Below are 19,827 nucleotides of genomic sequence, written 5' to 3'. Positions count from 1 at the left end.
CATCAGTCTAATGCTTGGGTCAAAATGATTCACAAGTTTGCTGAAGCACATGCGAGTCAAATCATGACTTTGCAGTAAAGAAGGCAGGCAGGCTTATCCTGGCATTGAAGGTGTCTATCTGGGAATGGCAGCCTGGCTCCTGGATTCTCCAAGAAGCCAAACCTGAATCAGTGACTAATGATAAATTCTGTTTAAAATAACTCCTCATCATTTCTCTTTCTCCTCTTGCTGCAGTCCAGCATTCAGCTTCCCCCACCCACTTAACCCCGTGACATACCAGCAGATTCTGACGCAGCAAAGAGGCCTGAGCTCAGCCTTTGGACACACTCCTCCCCTGATCCAGCCATCCCCAACCTTCCCCCCGCGGCAGCACATGGCAGTCATCTCTGTGAACCCATCACCGGCACAGAGCAGCAGCAACAGCAACTGCATCTCCGACTCCAGCCAGGTAGGGATGGCCATCCTGAATGGCACATGTGGAAATGGAGGCACATTTTCTGTGGGATGCAGGCTTCCCTTCATGGTGGCTGTGGGAGTTTTAACAGTTCTCTTTTTTATTCACACTGTCCCTTTACATTGCTTTTTCTTATTCCTAGCAAGTGTTTCTGAATTAGTCACAGACAAATTTTGCGCCCATCTCCCTTCCTTGCACCTACCCATGTAGAAACCAAAGGCCTTGGTCCATCAAAGCATTGAACACAATATGCAAGGTCATCCCAAGCAGGAAATCTCCTTGAACACGTTATTGAAATTGAGGGAAATCAGTTGCTGTAAAAACTGGTATTTTGCAGAATGAGCACCTGTGAACCAAGCTTCTTGTTGGGACCTTCACCAATCCCTCCTTCCTTTTTTGTACTCATGTAAACCATGATGATGGTCTTAATCTTTATCATGTAAGTGCATCCTTGTAGGACCTCTTCTTTAGGTTTATTTGCTGTTCCTTCTTTTTCAGTAAGTTTTCACTCCATGTGTCTCTGCTTTTGATTTTTACTGCTAAATTTTGCAAAACCAGGGGCCAGATTTTGAAAACTAGGAATGAGATCCCACACTTTAAGTAATCCTTACAAATACCTGTGAGCACACAAACACATATATGTGTGCACAAGCCCTGCACATGCACTGGGTTAGTGAATATGCCTAGCACATTCTTAATAATTTTTCTTTTCCACTTACATTCCTTCCAAGTCTAAATTGCAGTTGCTTTTGTCCCCAGAGACTTATTTCACCGTATTTCACACCCATTTCAAATCGTTGTTTTAGTTGTATCATACTGAACTTTTAAGACTGGTTTATTGTTTTAGGGTTTCTTGTGGCTGCTGCACTGCAAACTCTGCTTGTTATTGCAGGTTATTTTACTGATTAGTTTTGTTTTTTCCTTACAAACTGGTTACTAAAATAATGTGGCTGGAAGGAGTTCTGCCTCTGTTTGATAATTTGCAGGACTAATCTTGAGCAATTAGCAAGAGTATTTAGAATGTTAATGTTCCAATTTTATGCACATACAATGGGATGTTTTTTCTCCTGAAGTTGTTCTTATTTTTTAAGAGTTTAGCAAATTACACACATAGTCTTTCATGGACACAGCATGCCAGAGCCCTCACATATAACCAGAGCCTCCTGCTTCCCCCAGGAATTCATTTTCCCAACAAATAATTTTGTCACATAGAGAAATGTGGCTTGGATGGTGATTGTATAAGACTTTGATGGCTATGCCATGGACTGGATTGCTCTGAAACAAAGCAGCAGTGGTGAGGCCAGCTCACCAGTGAGCCTGCAGAAGCTGGGGCTGCCCTTGGTTCTTCTGCCTTCTCTCCCATCCCCCTGCCTTGCACAAACCCACATGGGCTGGTTTTCATATGAACCCTAGGCCAACCCTTCTGTACTCTGCCACTACTGGAGCTCAGCCTTGACTGATTTTAAAGTTAATTTTTAATGAGGAAGTGGGCTGCTGTCTGTCTGTCATCCCAAACCCCAGTGTCATTTCTTGCCTGGTTTTCTTTCCTAGAGCAAGCAGAGCAGTGAGTCGGCCGTGAGCAGCACCGTCAATCCAGTAATTAATAAACGCAGCAAAGTCAAGACTGAAGTTGAGGGCTTGCCCCCAGTGTCCCCAAACACACAGGTAACCTCCCTGCTGTGAGCCATGTTGTGGGCTTGAGGGGGTGAGCTGCTGGGTCTCATCTTTGGAAATAATCCTCTTGGCATCTTTTTTTTGCAGCTGGGAGCAAGGCAGCAAAATCTGCCAGCCAGGCAGGTATCCCTTGGAGCACAAAGCCCAGGAAGGGACAGGGCAGAGCTGCAGTGACTGAGTGAAGCATTCCATGGCTACTAGGGATTCAGCTTGCTGTTTCTGTGCTTGGATAGGAAAAAAGAGGAGAGAGCAAATATATCAAGTGTAATAATGTAAAAATGATGTCTGAGTTTTCTGTGCTGCAAAGCAAGCTGCATTAGTGTCTCAGAGCAAACATAGATTATGAGGGAAGCTTGCATGTAGGTAGAAAGCTTGCAAAAAAAGTACGACTTCTTGATTCAACAAGGAATTGCTCCTAGAAACATCCTTTACACTGGTGACACAACATTTGACACCAAGAAGGGCCCAGAGGCCTTTGCTTTCTTTCTGGAGCTCTGTGATTGCAAACTGTTTAATGGCTGACAGTATCCATCTGACCGTCCTTTATCACAACTGTAAACTATCAGGAGTGCTCTGGGCACTTCATTTTCATGAAATATTAGGCTGTGTTATTGTCAAGCGAATGGAAGAGTTGATGACAAATTTCTCCTTCTGCCCTGGTTCAGGAGCAGGTCTCAGCATGATGCATGGGGACAGCAACGTGTGCAGTCATCAGGGGGCTGGTAAAATTGATGAAGATAGCATATCAGAGAAAGATAAACATGCTGTAGTCAGCACGATTAGGGCAAAGAGGCACCTCTCTGGAGCTTTGAGTTTAGGCGTGCATCTACACACTGCTGCAAAATCACATGCCCTGAAAAACTGATCTGGCCACTACCTGGGCTAACAGGGCAATGTATTTATTTCTTGCAGCAAATGAAAAAATATTTGAAAGCCATCAGTTTCTTTCTCAAAGCATGTGTTACTGGAGGAGCTGTGGGACAGACAGCTGCTTGCTCAGTGGCTGCCATCCTCCTTGCGCTGCTCTGTGCAAAGCTGTGTGCGCCCAGCTTGGCAGTGCTTGGATAGCACCAGCCTGGCTCACCCCTGCAGCCCTGCTCCAGGGGTTTCATCCACTGGGTCTTAAAAATTAAAACACTGAAATTGACACTGAATGGAGCAAGGGAGTAGTTTAAAGTGGTGCAATGAGATTTGATTAGAATAGCAAGGTGAAATTAGGAGTAGGAAAATGCATGCTGATCATCTAATAGTTCCTAATGAGGCAGTATGTGAAGTAATTCCCCAAGGGACATGTAGGTTCCACATCTTGTAGCATTTTGGTATTGACTTGGAAATTGCTAGAAGGTACCGTGTAACAGACAGCCCATTCTTGGCAAGGAGAACAGATGAAAAAACTGAATGTAGTGGGTCCTTTAGTCTAAGCAAGAAGAATGACTAAATTTAGAAATTCCTTTTCTGCAGGAGACTGTGCTGAAAAGTTGTGTTACAGTCAGTTAATAATTGACTATCCATTTTTTGCTGACTGTGAAGTTCATCTATCCCCAAAAACGTGTATGTTTTGTTTTGGAAATGCTGCATTTGAAACACCCCATGTGAGTAGTGGTTTGGGCATTTGCAATCCTTGGCCAAGACAGTATCTCCCATGATGGTTTGTGCTGTAAAAAATGCAATCAGACAAGATTTGTGGGATACGGTGAAGTACCAAGCATAAGGGACCTGAGATACTGAACTTCTACAGTGCCACAAGAGAGCTCCAGCAGAGATTCAGACTAGTGTTGAACTGGCTAGAAATTCAACAAATCAATCCTTTTCAACAAATTAAATTGTTACAATTTCATTTTTCCAACAGAAAGTATAAAAATTTTGGTGAAATAAGATTTTTAGTAGAAAATTACAGTTGTCTGGGGACCGCGCTTTGCACGGAGACAAACATTAAAAAAAAAAATAATAATTTGTACAGCTCAACCAAATAGGAATTGCAGGAAAAAGAAGCTGCTGTTTCAACTTTCTCAGACTAGTGCTCTGGGCTCTGGTATAGTTTGAATCTCCTGAAGTCTTTCTGTAAATTACTACAGTTTCCTGTCCCAAGAGCCATCTTGCTTTTTTTTTTTTTAATCAGAGCTAATTAAAACAAATCTCTTCCTCTCCATATCTAAACTTTTAAATAAAAAGGTGCTGCTGGCATGGGTGTCATGAGCTAGTTAATGAAAATTGTTGAACTTGGTACAGCACGTCTCACTTTCCAAGCCGTATAATGTCATTAAGTCATTAATCATTGCAGCTCTCCCGTAGACATTGGGAAGGTGTTGGTGGGGAAGGAGATGGCAGCCAGATAGGTCTGTTTGGGCAGGCCAGAGACAGTCTGAGTTTGTGTCTACACATATATGGGTTCAACTGGAGCAGCAGATTGAGAGAAACAGTGTCTGCTGTGGTCAGTCACCCCAGATGCTCCTATCCAAAGGTGTCCTGGAGGTAGGATGCTTTGTACTAGGCAACAGCAGTATCTGGGAGGAAAGGGAATGAAGGGGGCCAAAACCTGCAGGGTTTGTCTTGCTAGATTCCCAAGCCAATACTGGATGTTGATGGCCCTGTCTATAGTGCAGGTGTCTGATGGACACAGAGCTGACAGTTGTCCTTACTTGGATTTGTACTAATTATGTTGTATGTTACACTTGTATAGTTGCCCATGCTTTAATCCTGGCAGCCATAACAAAAATCTTCTGTGCTTCATTTTGCACTGAGGAGCTGGCTGGACAGAGAAGTTAAGGAGAGAGCTTACAGTGTACCCAACATTAAAGTAACTCTTTTATGAATCCAGAGTCCCAGGACCTCTGTTCTGCAACCTACTCTTCACTGAGTCTTGCTCATGCTTTCCAAATTCCCCTCTCAGAGAAGTGTTTTGAAAGCTCATCACTTTGTCCCTGTGGAGCATCCTGCAGACATAAATCTTTGGGTTAGGTATCATTTTCTTATCAACTCAGAGATGCAGAAAACAGGAACCCCCCTGCCCAGCCCATGTCAGGTGAGCGTGAGCTCTGGGCTCTGACTGCTCTGTAATTTCTTTATGCTCATGTTTCTCCACTCCACCCAGATCAGTTGTTTTGCTCCAGCAAAGAATACAACAAAGGTCAGAAGCCAGCTCTTTCCTTTCTTCAGTTTTTCCTAGGACTGCCCACAACCCAGCTGAATCCAGGCATTGCTTTAACAGTGGCTTTGGGGTGTTTCACATCTTGTTGTCAAATCTGATCCACTTCTGCCAAAACCCTGTAGCTCTGTATTCCACAGTAATCGTGGATGTTATGTAGCCACAACGAGCATGGTTTTGTGATCAGTTGATACTTGCCCTGTAATCTATGAGTGATTGAGGAATTCAGATGAAAGAAGTTCACCTTATACAATGCACCGTTATGTGTTGCAGGAGCATCTGACAGACCTGAAAGAAGATCTTGATAAGGATGAATGTAAACAGGAGCCTGAGGTTATTTATGAGACTAACTGTCACTGGGAAGGCTGCACAAAGGAATATGACACTCAGGAGCAGCTCGTCCATGTGAGTAATGGTTGGGAGGAAATCCCAGCGATAAATTTGGGTTTCTGTGTACTTGTCCTCATTTTTTATCACTAGCTGCTGTACAGCCAGAGCTCACCCTGGGAGCTACTAAAGGTGCAAATCAGAGATACGGTGTGTAAACACTGCCAAAGCAGGTCGCTGCTCCCCAAGGAGTTCAGCTGAAAGAAGCCTCTCATAGATTATGTGATATTGCTCCCTTCTCAGCTGCTGAGGCTGCACTTTCAGTCTCCCTTGTGCATGGCCCAATGACAGAAGGCTCAGTGCAGAAGACTGGATCAGAAAATGGGGAAGGGGGCTGAGCCCTTCTCTCTTCACTGGCCGTATTCACTGAGCCTTCCCACGGAGCTACACCAGCTATGGGTCAGGGATCATCCATGCTGTCCTCAGTCCTAGTCCAGGCTGAGAAAGCCTTTTATGCTGCTGTTAATGAGCTGTGGAGCCATATCACTTAGAGGGCTGTTGTCCTGCTCAGCTCATCCCTCCCACAGAAACAGAAGACTTTCATTTTAGAGATATGCTCCAGTGTCTGAAATACAGAAAGTGGGTTGATTTTCAAAAACGTGGGAAATAGGGCTTCCATAATCACAGTGATGTTCCCAAACCGGTGTCAAAACTGCTCTCTGAAGGATCCTCAAACCAAGTCATTAATCAGATTTTCAGTTCTAATTAATTCCAAGAACCTTTTGTATGCTTTGCTTCATCTGGGTATCCACCGTTTGGTTTCCTTTGGCTTCTGGGGTCAACAAATCCCTCATACTCAGGGAAGTGCCTGTGAAATCAGATATGATCTGTGTCTAAGCCCCATCTTGCTCCCAGCCCAGTCCTTATTTTGGGTCTATGGTGCAAGTCCCACTTCTTTGAGGCCAGCCCATATCTGCTAGGAATTCACCAGCCCAGCAAGCCTGATGCTTGCAGCAGAATTTTGGATTAAACACATTTTGCAACAGGAGCTACTGTCTTCTCCTTTTCCTTCAGCCTTTTGCTGCTTGTGTTGACTGGACTTCCAGCTTGCCAGGGGCCACCCATGTGCAACTCACATGTAGCCCTCTTCCTGAGGGCTTGTGTCTGCTTTCACCATTTTTTATATATCTTCATTTTAGATACACCCCCAAATAAGCATCAGTCACCATTTGCCCAAGCTCTGCACACAAACATTGTCCAGAGGGACTACACTCTAAATTATAATTTCGGGCACATGCTCTTCCATCTAAGTTTGGTGCCTGCCCACCTCTGCCAGAGGCCACTAGTTCAGTGCATCATGTCCTTGAGTACAGACAGATTTGGAAACAGTTTTCAAGGCTGATTGAGTGATAAGGTGCTTAATGGGTTGCACATTGCATGCCATGGGGCGTTGCTTTTTTGGGGTTAAACCACAGCATGCCTGTCAGTTGGGCTGGGCTCACATTTGTTCAGCAGTTTTTGTGTGTCTCCCTCTCAGATGTAAGAAAAAATAACTCTGCCCAGAGCAAAGTTCAGAGCGCCAGGCAGCTCAGCACAATTTATTTCCAGAAAAAAAAAAAAAAAAGAAAGAAAAAAAACCCACCAAAAACCAAAGAAAAACATTTGATGGAATATCCCAAGATTTTCCTAAATTTGGAAGGTTACAAAAATTGAATCTTCTGTACAGTGATTACTAGCAACATGAAGCTGTGGATTTGGGATGCCCAAAATACACATGCAAATGAAATACAGATGTCGTGGGCCAGCTTCTGAGAAGGTGCCATCTCACCATGCATGGAAAAACTAGTTTGTGTGCAGAGCAAAGTACCTGGGTGAGCAGGGTCTGTTCCCCATACACAGTGTGCTTGTAGGAGAAGTGTCTATAGGGAGCGGCAGGAGTGATGACATGTTTTTGCAAGCACCACTGCTGCTCCCAACCTCAAAGGTCACACTTGAGAGAAGCCCAAGCAAAGCCTTCAGCCAGGTGGGGGCTAAGGAGCTCTAGCTGGAGTGGGGTGAGCTGTGCGACTCCTCCTACACCATGTGATGGGAAACAGATGTTGCCCAGACAGGGAGTGAATAGTCCTGAATGGGGGCTATGGTTCCCCTTCCATAAATGTTCTTCCTCTGGTTAAACAAGACCAAAAGGGTAAGCCTGTGCTCTCCCACACTCCCAGCATTGCTATGTGTAATCTTGGTTGCAAGATAGACTCCCACACAAACAGAGCCTGGAGATGTATCTCTCCAGTCTGGTCTGGACATGGTTTAGCATGTCCATGGGTCTCTGGGGAGGTTCATCAGATTTCCACCATCTGAGGCTAAAATCTCACACCAATGCCACATTGTAAAACCAGATCTGTAGGCAGCAGAACTCTAAACCCATATGAAACCTCTCGCAAACCCAGGCTTCCCCAACTCTCCCAGCACACAGCTTTGGCTCTCTCTTTGGTTTACATGTGGTGCCACAGAGACCAGCTGCACCCCACACACCTCCTCTTGTCCCTGGGTGGAACTGGGACCCCAGGCAGCAGGACCCTGACCCCACAATTGGATTGCAGCACACAGAATGCTAAGACTGGATTCAGAGGTGACTGTGAAGGCTGATGAATCTTTTTTAATGTACTTTTGTGTCCTCGTGCTGCCTCACTGCCCCAAGAGTCTCATCCCTAGCTGCAACATGTGTGCCTGGCCTTGGCTGGGGGATGAAGGCGGGGGCTGGAAAAAATCTCAGCACAAAAAAAGCCAAAACGCAAAACCAAAGTGGTTTATTTTAGGATTTCCTGTCAGTGAATGTCTTCTGAAAACACAGGAGCGAGGACAGGCATTATTTTTGGCAATGAGACCCCATTCAGAGAGACAAGGCCACCGCGGGAACGGCGCTGCCGACGGGCTGGCCTCTGGCTCTGTTTATTTTCAGCAGGGCTTCATCTGCCCTGCACTGGGAGAAAAGCGACCCACTTCTCCCTACCAGTGTGGACAAAGGCACCATTCCGCGTCTGGCTTTTCAGCACTCCAGCGCAGAATCTCCTGGGCCAGAGTAATTAGCAGTGATTGAGCTCTCCTTGCTGCATAGTTCTTAGGTGCTGTCATTTCCTGCCAGCCACCAGCTCTGGATAGCAGGTGGATGTCATGGGGCCAGCATATGGACTTAGAAGCATAGGATCATTTAAGTTGAAAAAGACCTTTAAAATTATTGAATCCAACCGAGACTTGTCTCCTCCTGTCCACTGTCCTCCAGCAGCGCCCCAGGAAAGGGTCTCAGGTGCCTAAATGCAGCACGAGGGGGTTCAGCAGGAACAAAAATTGCTCTGTCATCCTCCTCAAGAGTGGCGTCGATCAGCTGGGGGCACACTGAGAGGGCTCCTTTCTTCCTGGCACCATGGGTCTCCATTGCTTTTGCAAACCTCCCATTTTTAGGCTATATTTTACCCAGCGTGCTGTGTGCTGCACACCTTGCTCTGCAGGACACACCAGACCACAGTGCTGGGTCTGTGTCCCTGGTGTTACCTGTGCACCTGGCACTCAGGTGCTGCAGTGCCTGACAAGCATTGGGGAGGGAACATCTGGCTTTCAGAGCACCGTGTGTGATTCACTGGCATCAGCTCTTCCTGGAGTGACCTGGTTTTCCTTTCTGTCCTACCAGCACATCAACAACGATCACATCCACGGGGAGAAGAAGGAGTTTGTCTGCCGCTGGCAGGACTGCACACGGGAGCAGAAGCCCTTCAAGGCTCAGTATATGTTGGTGGTGCACATGCGAAGGCACACGGGAGAGAAGCCACACAAGTGCACGGTGAGCTGGCAGGGACACATGGTGCATCTCACTTGGCAAGTGGGATGCCAGGCTGGGGTGGTCACAAAACATGGGCATGGCTTCAGGTAGGGCTCTACCAGTCCAGCCACTGGCAGCAGCTCAGAGCCAGTCCAGCCCTCTGTGTCTGGGTTACAGCTACTTGCAGGTTAGACCCTGGGTACAGGACAAGAGGTCAAGGAGTGTGGCTGAGGTGTTAGTGGGCAAAACTGCATTTCCTTGGTGAGAATTATTTCAGATCTACCACAGAGCTCCAAAGCAACTCAGGACAAGTCACTTAAGGTGAAAATCCAGCTAATTTAGTTGCCTATATCCAAGAAAGAAATCCAGTAATGCCACACTGTGGGGAGCTGCCTAACCCTGGTTGTGTCTAACTTGGCATCACGTACTACTGCCGGGACTGCAAGATTCCCTCACCCACAGACCCAGGCATACATACATGCCTCTTTCTAGCCTGGGAATCTAGGCCAACACCTCCTGCTTCTGCTCTCTTGAGGTGAGGTTAAGCCATAGGTGCTTGAACCCCAAGAAGAGCTCAGTCCTCTGACCTTCTGCATACCAGCAACACTGTGTCTAGGGTTAAGCACTGCCTGAGGAAGAGTATGGGGTACTATTTTATATCTCAGCCCTGTGGCTGCAGGCTCACTGACCACATGGGAGAGCTGGGCTCTCCTCCTCCTTAGCCTCAAGATACTAAATCGTTTATGTGCCTCCCACCACACTGCTTACTGATGTGGGGCAGGCAAGGATGCCTGATGCGGGGCACAAGAGGGGAAGCGAAGTTATGAAGTTGAGTGACTGTGGTCAGCTGATAGGAGAGGTGTTCACAATATCCCTCCTCATCTTATTCCAGCCCTTATTCCTCCCAAAGGTCCATCCCTGTCTTTTGATATCCTCTGCTCTCTGCCTTCTGCTCCTGATGGCATTTCTTACCTCCTCTACTGTCAGCATTATTACACTGTTCCTCTCCCCAGAGTCTTGGGGATGAGTCTCTTCCTGCTCAGCAAGTGTCTGAGCCCTCCTCCCGTATCTTACTCCTCTTCTGCTCAATTAGCCAATTCCAGCTTGGCTCACTCACTGGCTCTGCCCCAGCTCCTGCTTACAAATATTAGGATATGTATGATTTGCTTGCTGCATGACTCCTTTATCAATCTTCCAGCCCTGTGTTCATTTAATTTAGAGCATAAGCTCCCCTGGGGCACAGGGCCATGTCCTTTGTTTTAATCTTCTAAAGCACTTTGCCCAGTCTAGTGCTTTACCAATCTTCCTTAAAAGTATCAAGAAATATTGATTGTTGGTGCATACAAAGTGAGCACTGAGGGCAAGTCTAGCCTGCCCTTGTAGGCAGAGGGACTCAGGAGACAAAAACAGCAGTGGCTGCATCCTCTTTAGTGCCGTGGTGGAGCAGGAAAAAAACACTGCTGCACAATCTTGCCCTTTTCAAGGCTCAGTTTTGTCACACTGGAGCAATGGCAAGGCTGTGTTTGAGTCTCAAGTCATCCTCTGCCTCCTGGAGAACTGCAGGCCCTCCATGTGCAATATGTTGCAGCAACTGTCCCCAAACTGGAGAACCACCATTTTCCATTTGTCTGGGATAATGGCAGCTCTGCAGATGGTGCCCTTCTGTGGCAGAGCATTCCTTGTCCAAGTCTGGCAGTGATTTTTCAAAGCAACATTTGTTTCAGACAAGAAGTTTGTGGTGTACATAAAGCTACAGATGAGCCCAATTGCAGCCTGGGATTTGGTCAAGGATTATTTCAACAGATGACAGCCAGAACTCCCACTGGCATAATCAAATCCACACGTAAGAGTGGGAACAACTGCTTTGAACATGCACAGGCTGCTTTACTGAGAAGCTCTTGTTTGAAAATGTGGCCTTAGAACTTTTGCTCTTAATAACTGTGTTTTTGTGTCAGTATCCAGCAAAACTAGAATGGGCACATGAGTTGTCTCATGCTGAGTTCCCTTTGTTTTCCAGAAAGAGGAATGATGTATTTCAGTAACTGTAAGCGACTTGAGTTGTAAAGGATTGTTTTTACAGGGCAAGAGAAGAAAGAGATATACTGTCCAACCTCAGAGCTGTGGCATGTTCTGTGGGACAAATGGGCTAATGAAAGTTGTCTGAGGAAGGAAAACTGGATCCACCCTGCCCTGACAAAGCTGTGGAAAGAATCAGCATGCTCCTGCTGGTCCTTGAAGAGACATGGATATCTCAACAGCAGAGCAAATGTGCCTTATGTCCACCATCCCTATGCTAGACCTTAAAGGGAATCTTAAGTAATCCTTCTTTTCCAGCACAACAAAGTTGCATGGGATCAACCTGTATCTACATTCTTCGTGGGTTTCATGGGCTGCATGTTTGCCTCCCTCCCTAGCAGTCTGGTAGGCCCCGTGTGTGTGGAGCACAAGGTGACAAGTGCTGCTGCTATTGAATGCAAGTGCCTTTGACCAGACCTTTGGATGTGTAGAGCCACTCAGCTGCCCATGGAAAAATCAGACACAGAGCATGACCTGTCCTGCTGTGGCTCCAGTTTCCTCACTGGCCAAGACTCAAACAGAGCAATGTGAAGTCTCGTTGCAACTGACCTGAACGTGTAGACATGTTTAATGTCTACAATGTCTACATGATGTGACTAAAAGACAACACATACATTATATCGGGAGGGCTGCTTGTTGAAATTTAAGGGGTGTTTTTTGTATAGGAAGTACAGCTTGGGCTTTTCAATGCTCCCAGCTGAACAGGCAGTGCAACATTTTGCTAGAATTTGCAAGGGAGCCTTGCATTTCTTATAACCTCCCACTTGTTTTGTCAAAGAGCACTTAAGAACCCCCTTGGTTTGAGGTGAAATCCTCCCATGCTGAGACAGGGCAGGTGCAGGGAGAAGCCTCCAGCTCAGCCAGAAAGGAGGGTGGCAGGACTTACATCACCCAAAGCCTCACCACGTCTCCCAAGCTGTTCCTTCTCATTGTGTGGGCAGCTGGTTTCCTTCCAGGAGGAAGGTTCCTGGCCTGTTTTGTCATCCAAAAATCCATCTGTCTTCAAGATTGAGAGTCTTGTTTTTTAAACTGGTAATGTCAGACAGCCTGACCACAGCATCCTCCAAGAGCAGACCCAAGCTGTAATTTGGGAAACTTTAAAGCTTGCTAGATTTCTGTTTGTGTGTTAGGGAACTGTCTGCCCTTTCCAGTGCTGGTGCTAGTGAAGTTGCAAGGCTGGTCAGACTGTGGAGAAGCTGTTAGTTCTCTAGGTGGGAAGGAGGGGGCCCCTGTTTCTGAGTGTTTTAGATGCAAAGTGGGGGCAGGAGAGGCTACGAGAGCTCTGGGAGGAGCAGAGGGGTGTTTAGCACTGCTGGAAAAAAGACTCACTTGTTGAAATGTCAGGTGGGTACCCAACTACCCAACAAGGAGTAGCACCTCAAATATGACTCACTGCTGAAACTCTCGGCCTGCCTAGGGAAGCAAATTCTCCCAACAAAGTGGATGTTGTTCCCTAAAACACAAGCCCTTTAAAAAGAAGAAAAAAAAAAAAAAAAAGAATGAGAAACAGATGAGAAGGGTTTAGGCAGGGGGAAAATCAAATTTTTCTGGTTAATTAATCACTCCTCATGTGTTTTTTTAATTTTAGTTTGAGGGTTGTTCCAAAGCCTATTCCCGCCTGGAGAATTTAAAGACACACCTGAGGTCCCACACTGGAGAAAAACCTTATGTCTGTGAACACGAAGGCTGCAATAAAGCCTTTTCCAATGCCTCGGACAGAGCCAAGCACCAGAACAGGACACATTCCAATGAGGTAAGCCTGGGCTCACCACAGCTCAACGGAGGGCTTTTTTTAAAATTTTGCTGACAATAAACATACACTTTACACACTGGACGCATGTAAAAAGAAACCTACTGTAATGAGAGGTTTATCTTCTTTTTTTAATGGGATTTATTTTGCTGGGGAGCCAGACCACATTAGCTTTACATTTATGAAAGCTGTGTTTGAAATCATAAACAGATGTTAAATTATGCAAACTTTTTAATCGACTTTGGAAATGAAAACAAGCGTTTTCCAAATTTATAATTTTTAATAGCAGAGATAGTATAGTACAGTTGTGCAAGTGGTGTTTAATATTACTGTGGAGCAGACTTGCAGTAATGTAACAGCTACCCTGGATCCTGATGCTCTGGAAGTAATACTCCCTCCATCGTTTGATGTACAATGATAGAGCACAATGCAATGCTTTGTTAACCTTGGATAATTAAGACCCACTATTAGTAGTTGGGGAGCAGAGGAAATTGCCTTTATTGTAACGCATGTGATGGTCTGTTGCAATCAACCACAGCCGACGATTGAAATTTATATTACCACTAATTAGCTGACAGGGGAAGAAAAAACAACACTCTAAAGTTCTAATAGTGTTTTCAGCCATGAAGAATTCAGTCTGTAGCCTAATTTGCAACAGTTAAATATAGACTACTGGAGAACGGAACGCAGTTCCACGGTTGACAGCCTTTTGAAGCGATGCTGTGTCTACAAAGGGCTTGTTGGGAGTATTTTTATCTCTGGCATAGTATCAGTCAGTGATAACCAAAGCTCTGTAGGTTTCAGAGATTCTGTTTGAGTGAGAATAAGGACTCAAAATCTAGAATCCTCTTCTATGCTGAGATGATGCTGAGATGAGCTGATGAATGACCAGGATCCCAGTGTTGTTTGCATTGGTTTGGGTATGAACCCAAATGTCAGAATTGTTCTCCACCAGCAAGACATGAGTTAAAATGAAACATATTGACACTTAAACTGGATAGTTTGGAATTGTTTTAAGGCTACAGCAACCCTGAGGCCAGAAGGGACCAAAAAGATAGGTTGCAATGACTCGTCTGCTCAGCATCCTGCATTCCCAGTAAGTGATATTTGACCACATCGTTTTTCTATCTTAAAGCTTCTTCCCCTGAAAGGTAGGCAACTGTGGTTTAATCTCACATTTTAGGTGTTGGAAACTCCTCATTCTTCAGGCTTGGATGTTTTTTCTGCCTTCCTCCAGTGATGGAACCAATGTCCTTTTCATTGTTGATATTTCCACCTCTTAATTTTGCAGTGTTAAGCCACTCTCTGTATTCTTGCTCATAAGCTGAATAAATCAATCAAGCCACTGAAGATTTACATATTTGCAACGTTTTTTCCTGTCTTAAAGGAAATTTCCATCTTTCTTCAGTTCCTAAGGATTCTCATGTGAATGGATCAAGACTGCTGGTACAGCTTTCAGTGCTGGATACAGACTCACTCAGCCCAGTCTGTGCTGAGTGAGACACACTGACAGCATGTGAGCGACTTTTTTGCCCCTAGATCACTTGAGCTCAGATTCCTGGAGCTTTACTAGGAGCTTTTCTAGGCAAGGCACTTTTCCATCTGAGCCAGCTAATATCCCTTGTGGAATTTTCCTTTTGAATGTGTTAGTAAATGTAATTTCTCCAATGGGTTCAGATTCCCAAGTGATCCAGATCAGGAGCTGCACTGGATTTGGGATGACTCCTCACTTCATCTGAACAGAGCTTGAATACACTTAAAAGTCAAATCATTTGGGTTCCCTCATGCCAGAAGGTGAGGCTGTAGGGCAGGAGCATCCAACCCCATGTCTGTTGTGGACCCCAATCTAAATATGCTGACACTTGGCACAAGCTGCTTTCAAACAATGCAAATTGAAGACTCAGATAAGAGATAGAGATTTTATCCTCTGCAGTTGCTTCTCCTAAAGGACACCAGCCCCTTCTGTGGTATAGGAACAGCACAGACACTAGTGGAGGATCTGTACAAGACCAGCTGGCCTTGCCATGGGAACTACAAGGCACTGCCACTATTCAAACAATCTTACATTTTGCAGTCATGATCACTCCTGAACTGCTGTTCAACCCTCCTTAATGCAGTACAGACACACCCCAAGACTTGTGGGAGATCTGTAGGCTGCATACAATGGCTCTCTCTGGGCCGTATTTTTGACACCCTCTTTTTGAGGATCATATAACATGATCCTTTACAACAGATGGTATCCCTCACAGCAAAGCTCATCACACTGGGCAGCAGGCCCAGGCGAGAGTCCCGTGTCCAGCTGTGGCCATGACCACTGGCTTAGCAAACTGTACTGAGGCCTTGGCTCACAGAACCACACAAATGCAAAGCAGAAGTTTTGTGTCTGTGAATATTTCCCATTACCCATTGGCAGCTATTGTGGCTCCTAGCTACCTTCTAAATATTTTCCTCTGCTTGCAGTGTTTACTTGGAATACACCAGTTTCATAGTTAGTCATCCAAGTCTCCTCTAAGGGGGAAGTTCTAGGTTCCCTGTGTTTGTCACTGTCATTGTGTGACAGGACATAGGTGTATGGTCCAGACATGCTGAAGTTCAAGGCTGGGGATATGATACCACACTGGCTTTGGTTTGACTGTTGAAATGTCATACACACTATTTCATTTTAAACCTTCAGTGACTGTGTGAATCCCTTCAGGGGATACCTTCAAGGTTATACCTGGAAAAAGGGCTTTTATCATTTTTGGATGAGTGACCCTCTCCAGTGCATACACAGAGAAGTGGCATGAGTCCATGACCAGCCAAAGACTCAGAGTGACATTTTCAGCAGCTCAAGCTGAGCAAGGGTAAAACACATAAATCCAGTTCTGCTTAGTGCATGGGGAGTTCTCCATTTCTCCCACCTTAAGGAGTATTACCCTGTATGTGCATGAGAGTAGGAGGGAGGAATCTGAGATATCTAAACTCTTGACTTCACTAGGGTGAAAATGTCACTGGATGTCAGAATCTGGATTACCCGGGGATAGACAAAGGCATACCAATGAAACAGCAGTTGTGCTCAGCTCAGTTGCAAGGGGTATGGCCTGATGAAAAGGTTGATTGAATCCCCTTAGGTGGAGTGTCTGCTGTCCAAGCTACAGTGATCATGTTACCCTAATTGCTAGGGTCAGAAAAATCAGAACTATTGAGCCTATAAAGTATTTATAAAAAATCTTTGAACTGTTCATATACAGGATTTTCCAGCACATATGGTGGGGGTTCTGTTCTTTGTAATAAGGCTTAATAGCAGTAATAATATTTCTATAATGCTTGTCCAAAAGGTTGCATGATATTTTTAAACTCTTAATTTTTATGCTTTGGTTTACCCAGCTTTAAAATATATTCAATATTTACCTCAGTGGGGTGATACGTGGATTTAGCTGGTTTGAGTGATGTGCCAAGATCAGTCAGGAAGCATGCTTTTGAATACAAAGCAGACTTTCAGTGTTTTTCATGTGATGATACCGGCTTTCTGCAAAGAATATATACTCCTTTGTATTTTTTCACTTAAGTTCCTGGACAAAATTACAAAACAGAATTTTTAAAAATGAATAGGAATGGTCATATTGGGTAGCCTTCAAATATCATCTGTCTGTTTTTTCTCATGAATCTGTCCTAGTGCATTGGCAGAAAAATACATAGAGTAGTTGTGAGGCCAGAAGCAGAACTTGTGATGAATTCAGAGCTTCCAGTGCAGCAGCAACAGCTCAAACAACTGCAGTGCTAATACACTTTGGAATTGAAGACTCAGTAAAATAAAAAAAGTTAAAAGAATAAAAGTATCTGTTTGCTGGCTTCTGTTTTCAGAAGCATGGCTTCAGCCTTGTTTTTCCTATGGCAATCAATGATTCATGAATTCGGGATAGAGTGCTGTCATCTGAAAAAAACATTGCATGCCTGTGGTTTGTTTTGCACAATAGGAGATTTCAAGGTGACAGGTGTTGGAGTGGTATGATAGATTGAGTAGGGTGAATCCAGTCTGGCTTGAATTCACTGGACTTCCAAAGGTTTCAGACATTTTCTTGGTGTAGACCCCACCTTAGCAGAGCAAATGTGTTATGCCCGGTCCGCTACATCACCTCCCTCCCATCCTTAATCAGGAAACATTCCTGTGGCCACCCGAGCAAATACATACATGGGAAAGTAATACTAGGAAAGTATTTCATGAATTCTGAGCTGTCCTTTGATCCAGAAACTGAAAACAAGAGTTTAGCCAACATGAGATGACCAGCCAAGTCTGTGTGGATCAGCAGCAGCCCATATATCACATCTTCCATATCTCAGTCTTACAGAGTCCTGCAGAGCAGATGCTCCACATTTTGCTGCTGCCTGCTGCTGTGCTCATTGTATTTTCTTGGCCCATACGCTGTACCTGGAATATTTGGGGTTATTCTAAATATAACCCAAGATTTGCTTGTATTGACAGAAACCCTACGTCTGTAAAATCCCTGGCTGCACGAAGCGGTACACAGACCCCAGTTCCCTCAGAAAACATGTGAAGACGGTGCACGGACCTGATGCTCACGTCACAAAGAAGCAGCGCAATGATGTTCACCCGAGGCCACCTCCGCTCAAGGAAAATGGGGACAATGAGGCAAGCGCCAAGCAGAGCAGCAAGGTGTCAGAGGAGAGCCCCGAGGCCAACAGCACCACGAGGGGCATGGAGGATTGCTTACAAGTCAAAACGATAAAAACAGAGAATTCTGTGGTAAGAGCAGTTGCTTTTGGGAGAAATTATGTGGTTCCTGATCTCTCTGACGCAGTAGGGGCAGGAAGCATTTGTATTCCATTAATCTCTCTGGGCAGGTGCCCTTCAACCATAGAGTTCAAGTCCGGAAATGAAACTGCAGGTCAGGGCACAGTCCAGTACATTTTGTACCTTCCTACATCATAAATTCCTGCCTTTGTAGTCATGGGGGAATGACTGTACTTGGCATTCCTGTTCTGAGCTTGGCATTCCTGTGCTGTGAAAGTGGGTAAAACCCAAGAGTATTGTGGTCAAATGAGCTTTACCTACCTCACCAGTTTAAACTGAGCAATGACCACAGATGGATGAACTCTTTTTGAAACAAAGATCCTGACTTAAGTAGTCCTTTTTTTCCTCTTCCCTGTACCCTTCACTCCTTCTCTTTCTAGTCTGCTGCTGTTTGATGAAGCCAGTGGGGATAAAACTAGTTGTTTTATTTTTGTTGAGTATCTTAAAGTAAGTTCAATTCCTTGATCCTGTCCACCATACACAGAAGCACAAAATCACTGGGATTGTCAGGGACCTCTTGAGATCATCTAGTCCCACCTCCCTGGTCAGTTGAGGTTGGCTAGAGCAGATTACTCAGGAGTACAGAAATTTGATACATGACTCCCAGCTGCCATAGAAAATTGTAGCAGGATGATGGGGCAGGGAAGTGAAATTAGGAATAAATATGGGAGCAATGCTGTAACCCACAGAGTACAGACTATCACTTAACCATGATCAAGCTTTACAGCTCCAGCACCTGAAGCAAAAACCATTTTTCAGCTTTCTGTCCAGAAGCTCCACAATTGGCAGTAGTATGGTCAGTGGTGCTAATGAGCTGTGTATAGTGGTGGTTTCAAACACATCAAACCTCTTCCACCCCATCCAGGATGGAGGCGGAGACGGAGCATTGCAACACACAAATCACTTTTGCCTTTTGTTTCTTTTCACTTTGTACCCAAAGTTCTGGTCTGCTGCATCAGCTCAGAGTGGGACAGGGTATGGGCTGGATTCAGGAGAAAAGACCTTCACCTGCAAAGGAGTGTTCACATATTCCCCAGACTTCCCACTTGAGCTGAAAGGACTTTGAGCTCCAAAATATATATTTTCTTGATTCAAATCCAGGCTAAAAGATTATTATTTCTGTGAAAAACATCCCCTGGAGCTACAAAGATTTTCTCAGAAGGGTTAGGGGATGTCTTGTTGGACAAATTACTAATCAGCAGCATGTTTCAGTTGGGGAAAAAAATTAGTATTTACACATCCAGAATATCTCTAATTGACTAAAGAAACAGTTTCATGTGATGAGGTTCTGTACTGTGTTACAAAAGCTGAGTGTGAGAACCACTGGACAGGATGACGTTTCTCCAATACTCTTCCTCCATGTGTTTTACTGTTTTTTTCCTATGAAAACACTAACACAATTACAAGTCCCCACCCTGCTTCTCCTGAAGGTATGGGATTGTTTTCCTAGCACTCTGTGCTCCCAGGGTTCCAGCCAAACCACTTCACTGGCAGCAGGGCCCTGGGTCATGTGTTTCTCTTCCCTGTCCCTCTCTAGCACTTCATACTTCATTTGTGCACGTCTAACAGGTGGCATCTCATCTGGTGGGTCCACATCCAACTCCTGCTTTGTGGTTAAGGTTGGGGTGGTGGGAGGGGTGAGATGCCTCACTGGTTCTCATCATTCCCAGGCTCCTTGTTTTGACCCATGTTTGTGTGTCACCTCAAACCCATGGAAACAGGTAGAAAGTCTCTCCTAGGAGCTTTTATTTGTGCCTCTAAAGAGGGAAGGCAGGGAAGATGAGATATTGGAGTGGGG

At 45.1% G+C, this 19,827-nt stretch overlaps 1 protein-coding gene across 1 annotated transcript in view; it reads left to right on the top strand.

The window, feature by feature from the left end:
* The window catches only part of GLI2 (GLI family zinc finger 2), a 189,334-nt gene that overhangs the window by 161,873 nt on the left and 7,634 nt on the right, over positions 1-19,827 (top strand). Inside the window, exons 7-12 of the mRNA XM_058840548.1 lie at positions 235-448; positions 2,006-2,119; positions 5,547-5,678; positions 9,283-9,432; positions 13,076-13,240; positions 17,700-17,981. Coding sequence (XP_058696531.1) covers positions 235-448; positions 2,006-2,119; positions 5,547-5,678; positions 9,283-9,432; positions 13,076-13,240; positions 17,700-17,981 — 1,057 coding nt within the window. The remainder of the gene's footprint in view (positions 1-234; positions 449-2,005; positions 2,120-5,546; positions 5,679-9,282; positions 9,433-13,075; positions 13,241-17,699; positions 17,982-19,827) is intronic.

The sequence above is a fragment of the Poecile atricapillus genome, chromosome 5 (genome assembly GCF_030490865.1).
Source record: "Poecile atricapillus isolate bPoeAtr1 chromosome 5, bPoeAtr1.hap1, whole genome shotgun sequence".
In the NCBI taxonomy this organism is placed as follows: domain Eukaryota; kingdom Metazoa; phylum Chordata; class Aves; order Passeriformes; family Paridae; genus Poecile; species Poecile atricapillus.
The sequence above is the reverse complement of the archived record's forward strand: the minus strand, read 5'-3'. Positions and strand labels throughout refer to the sequence as shown.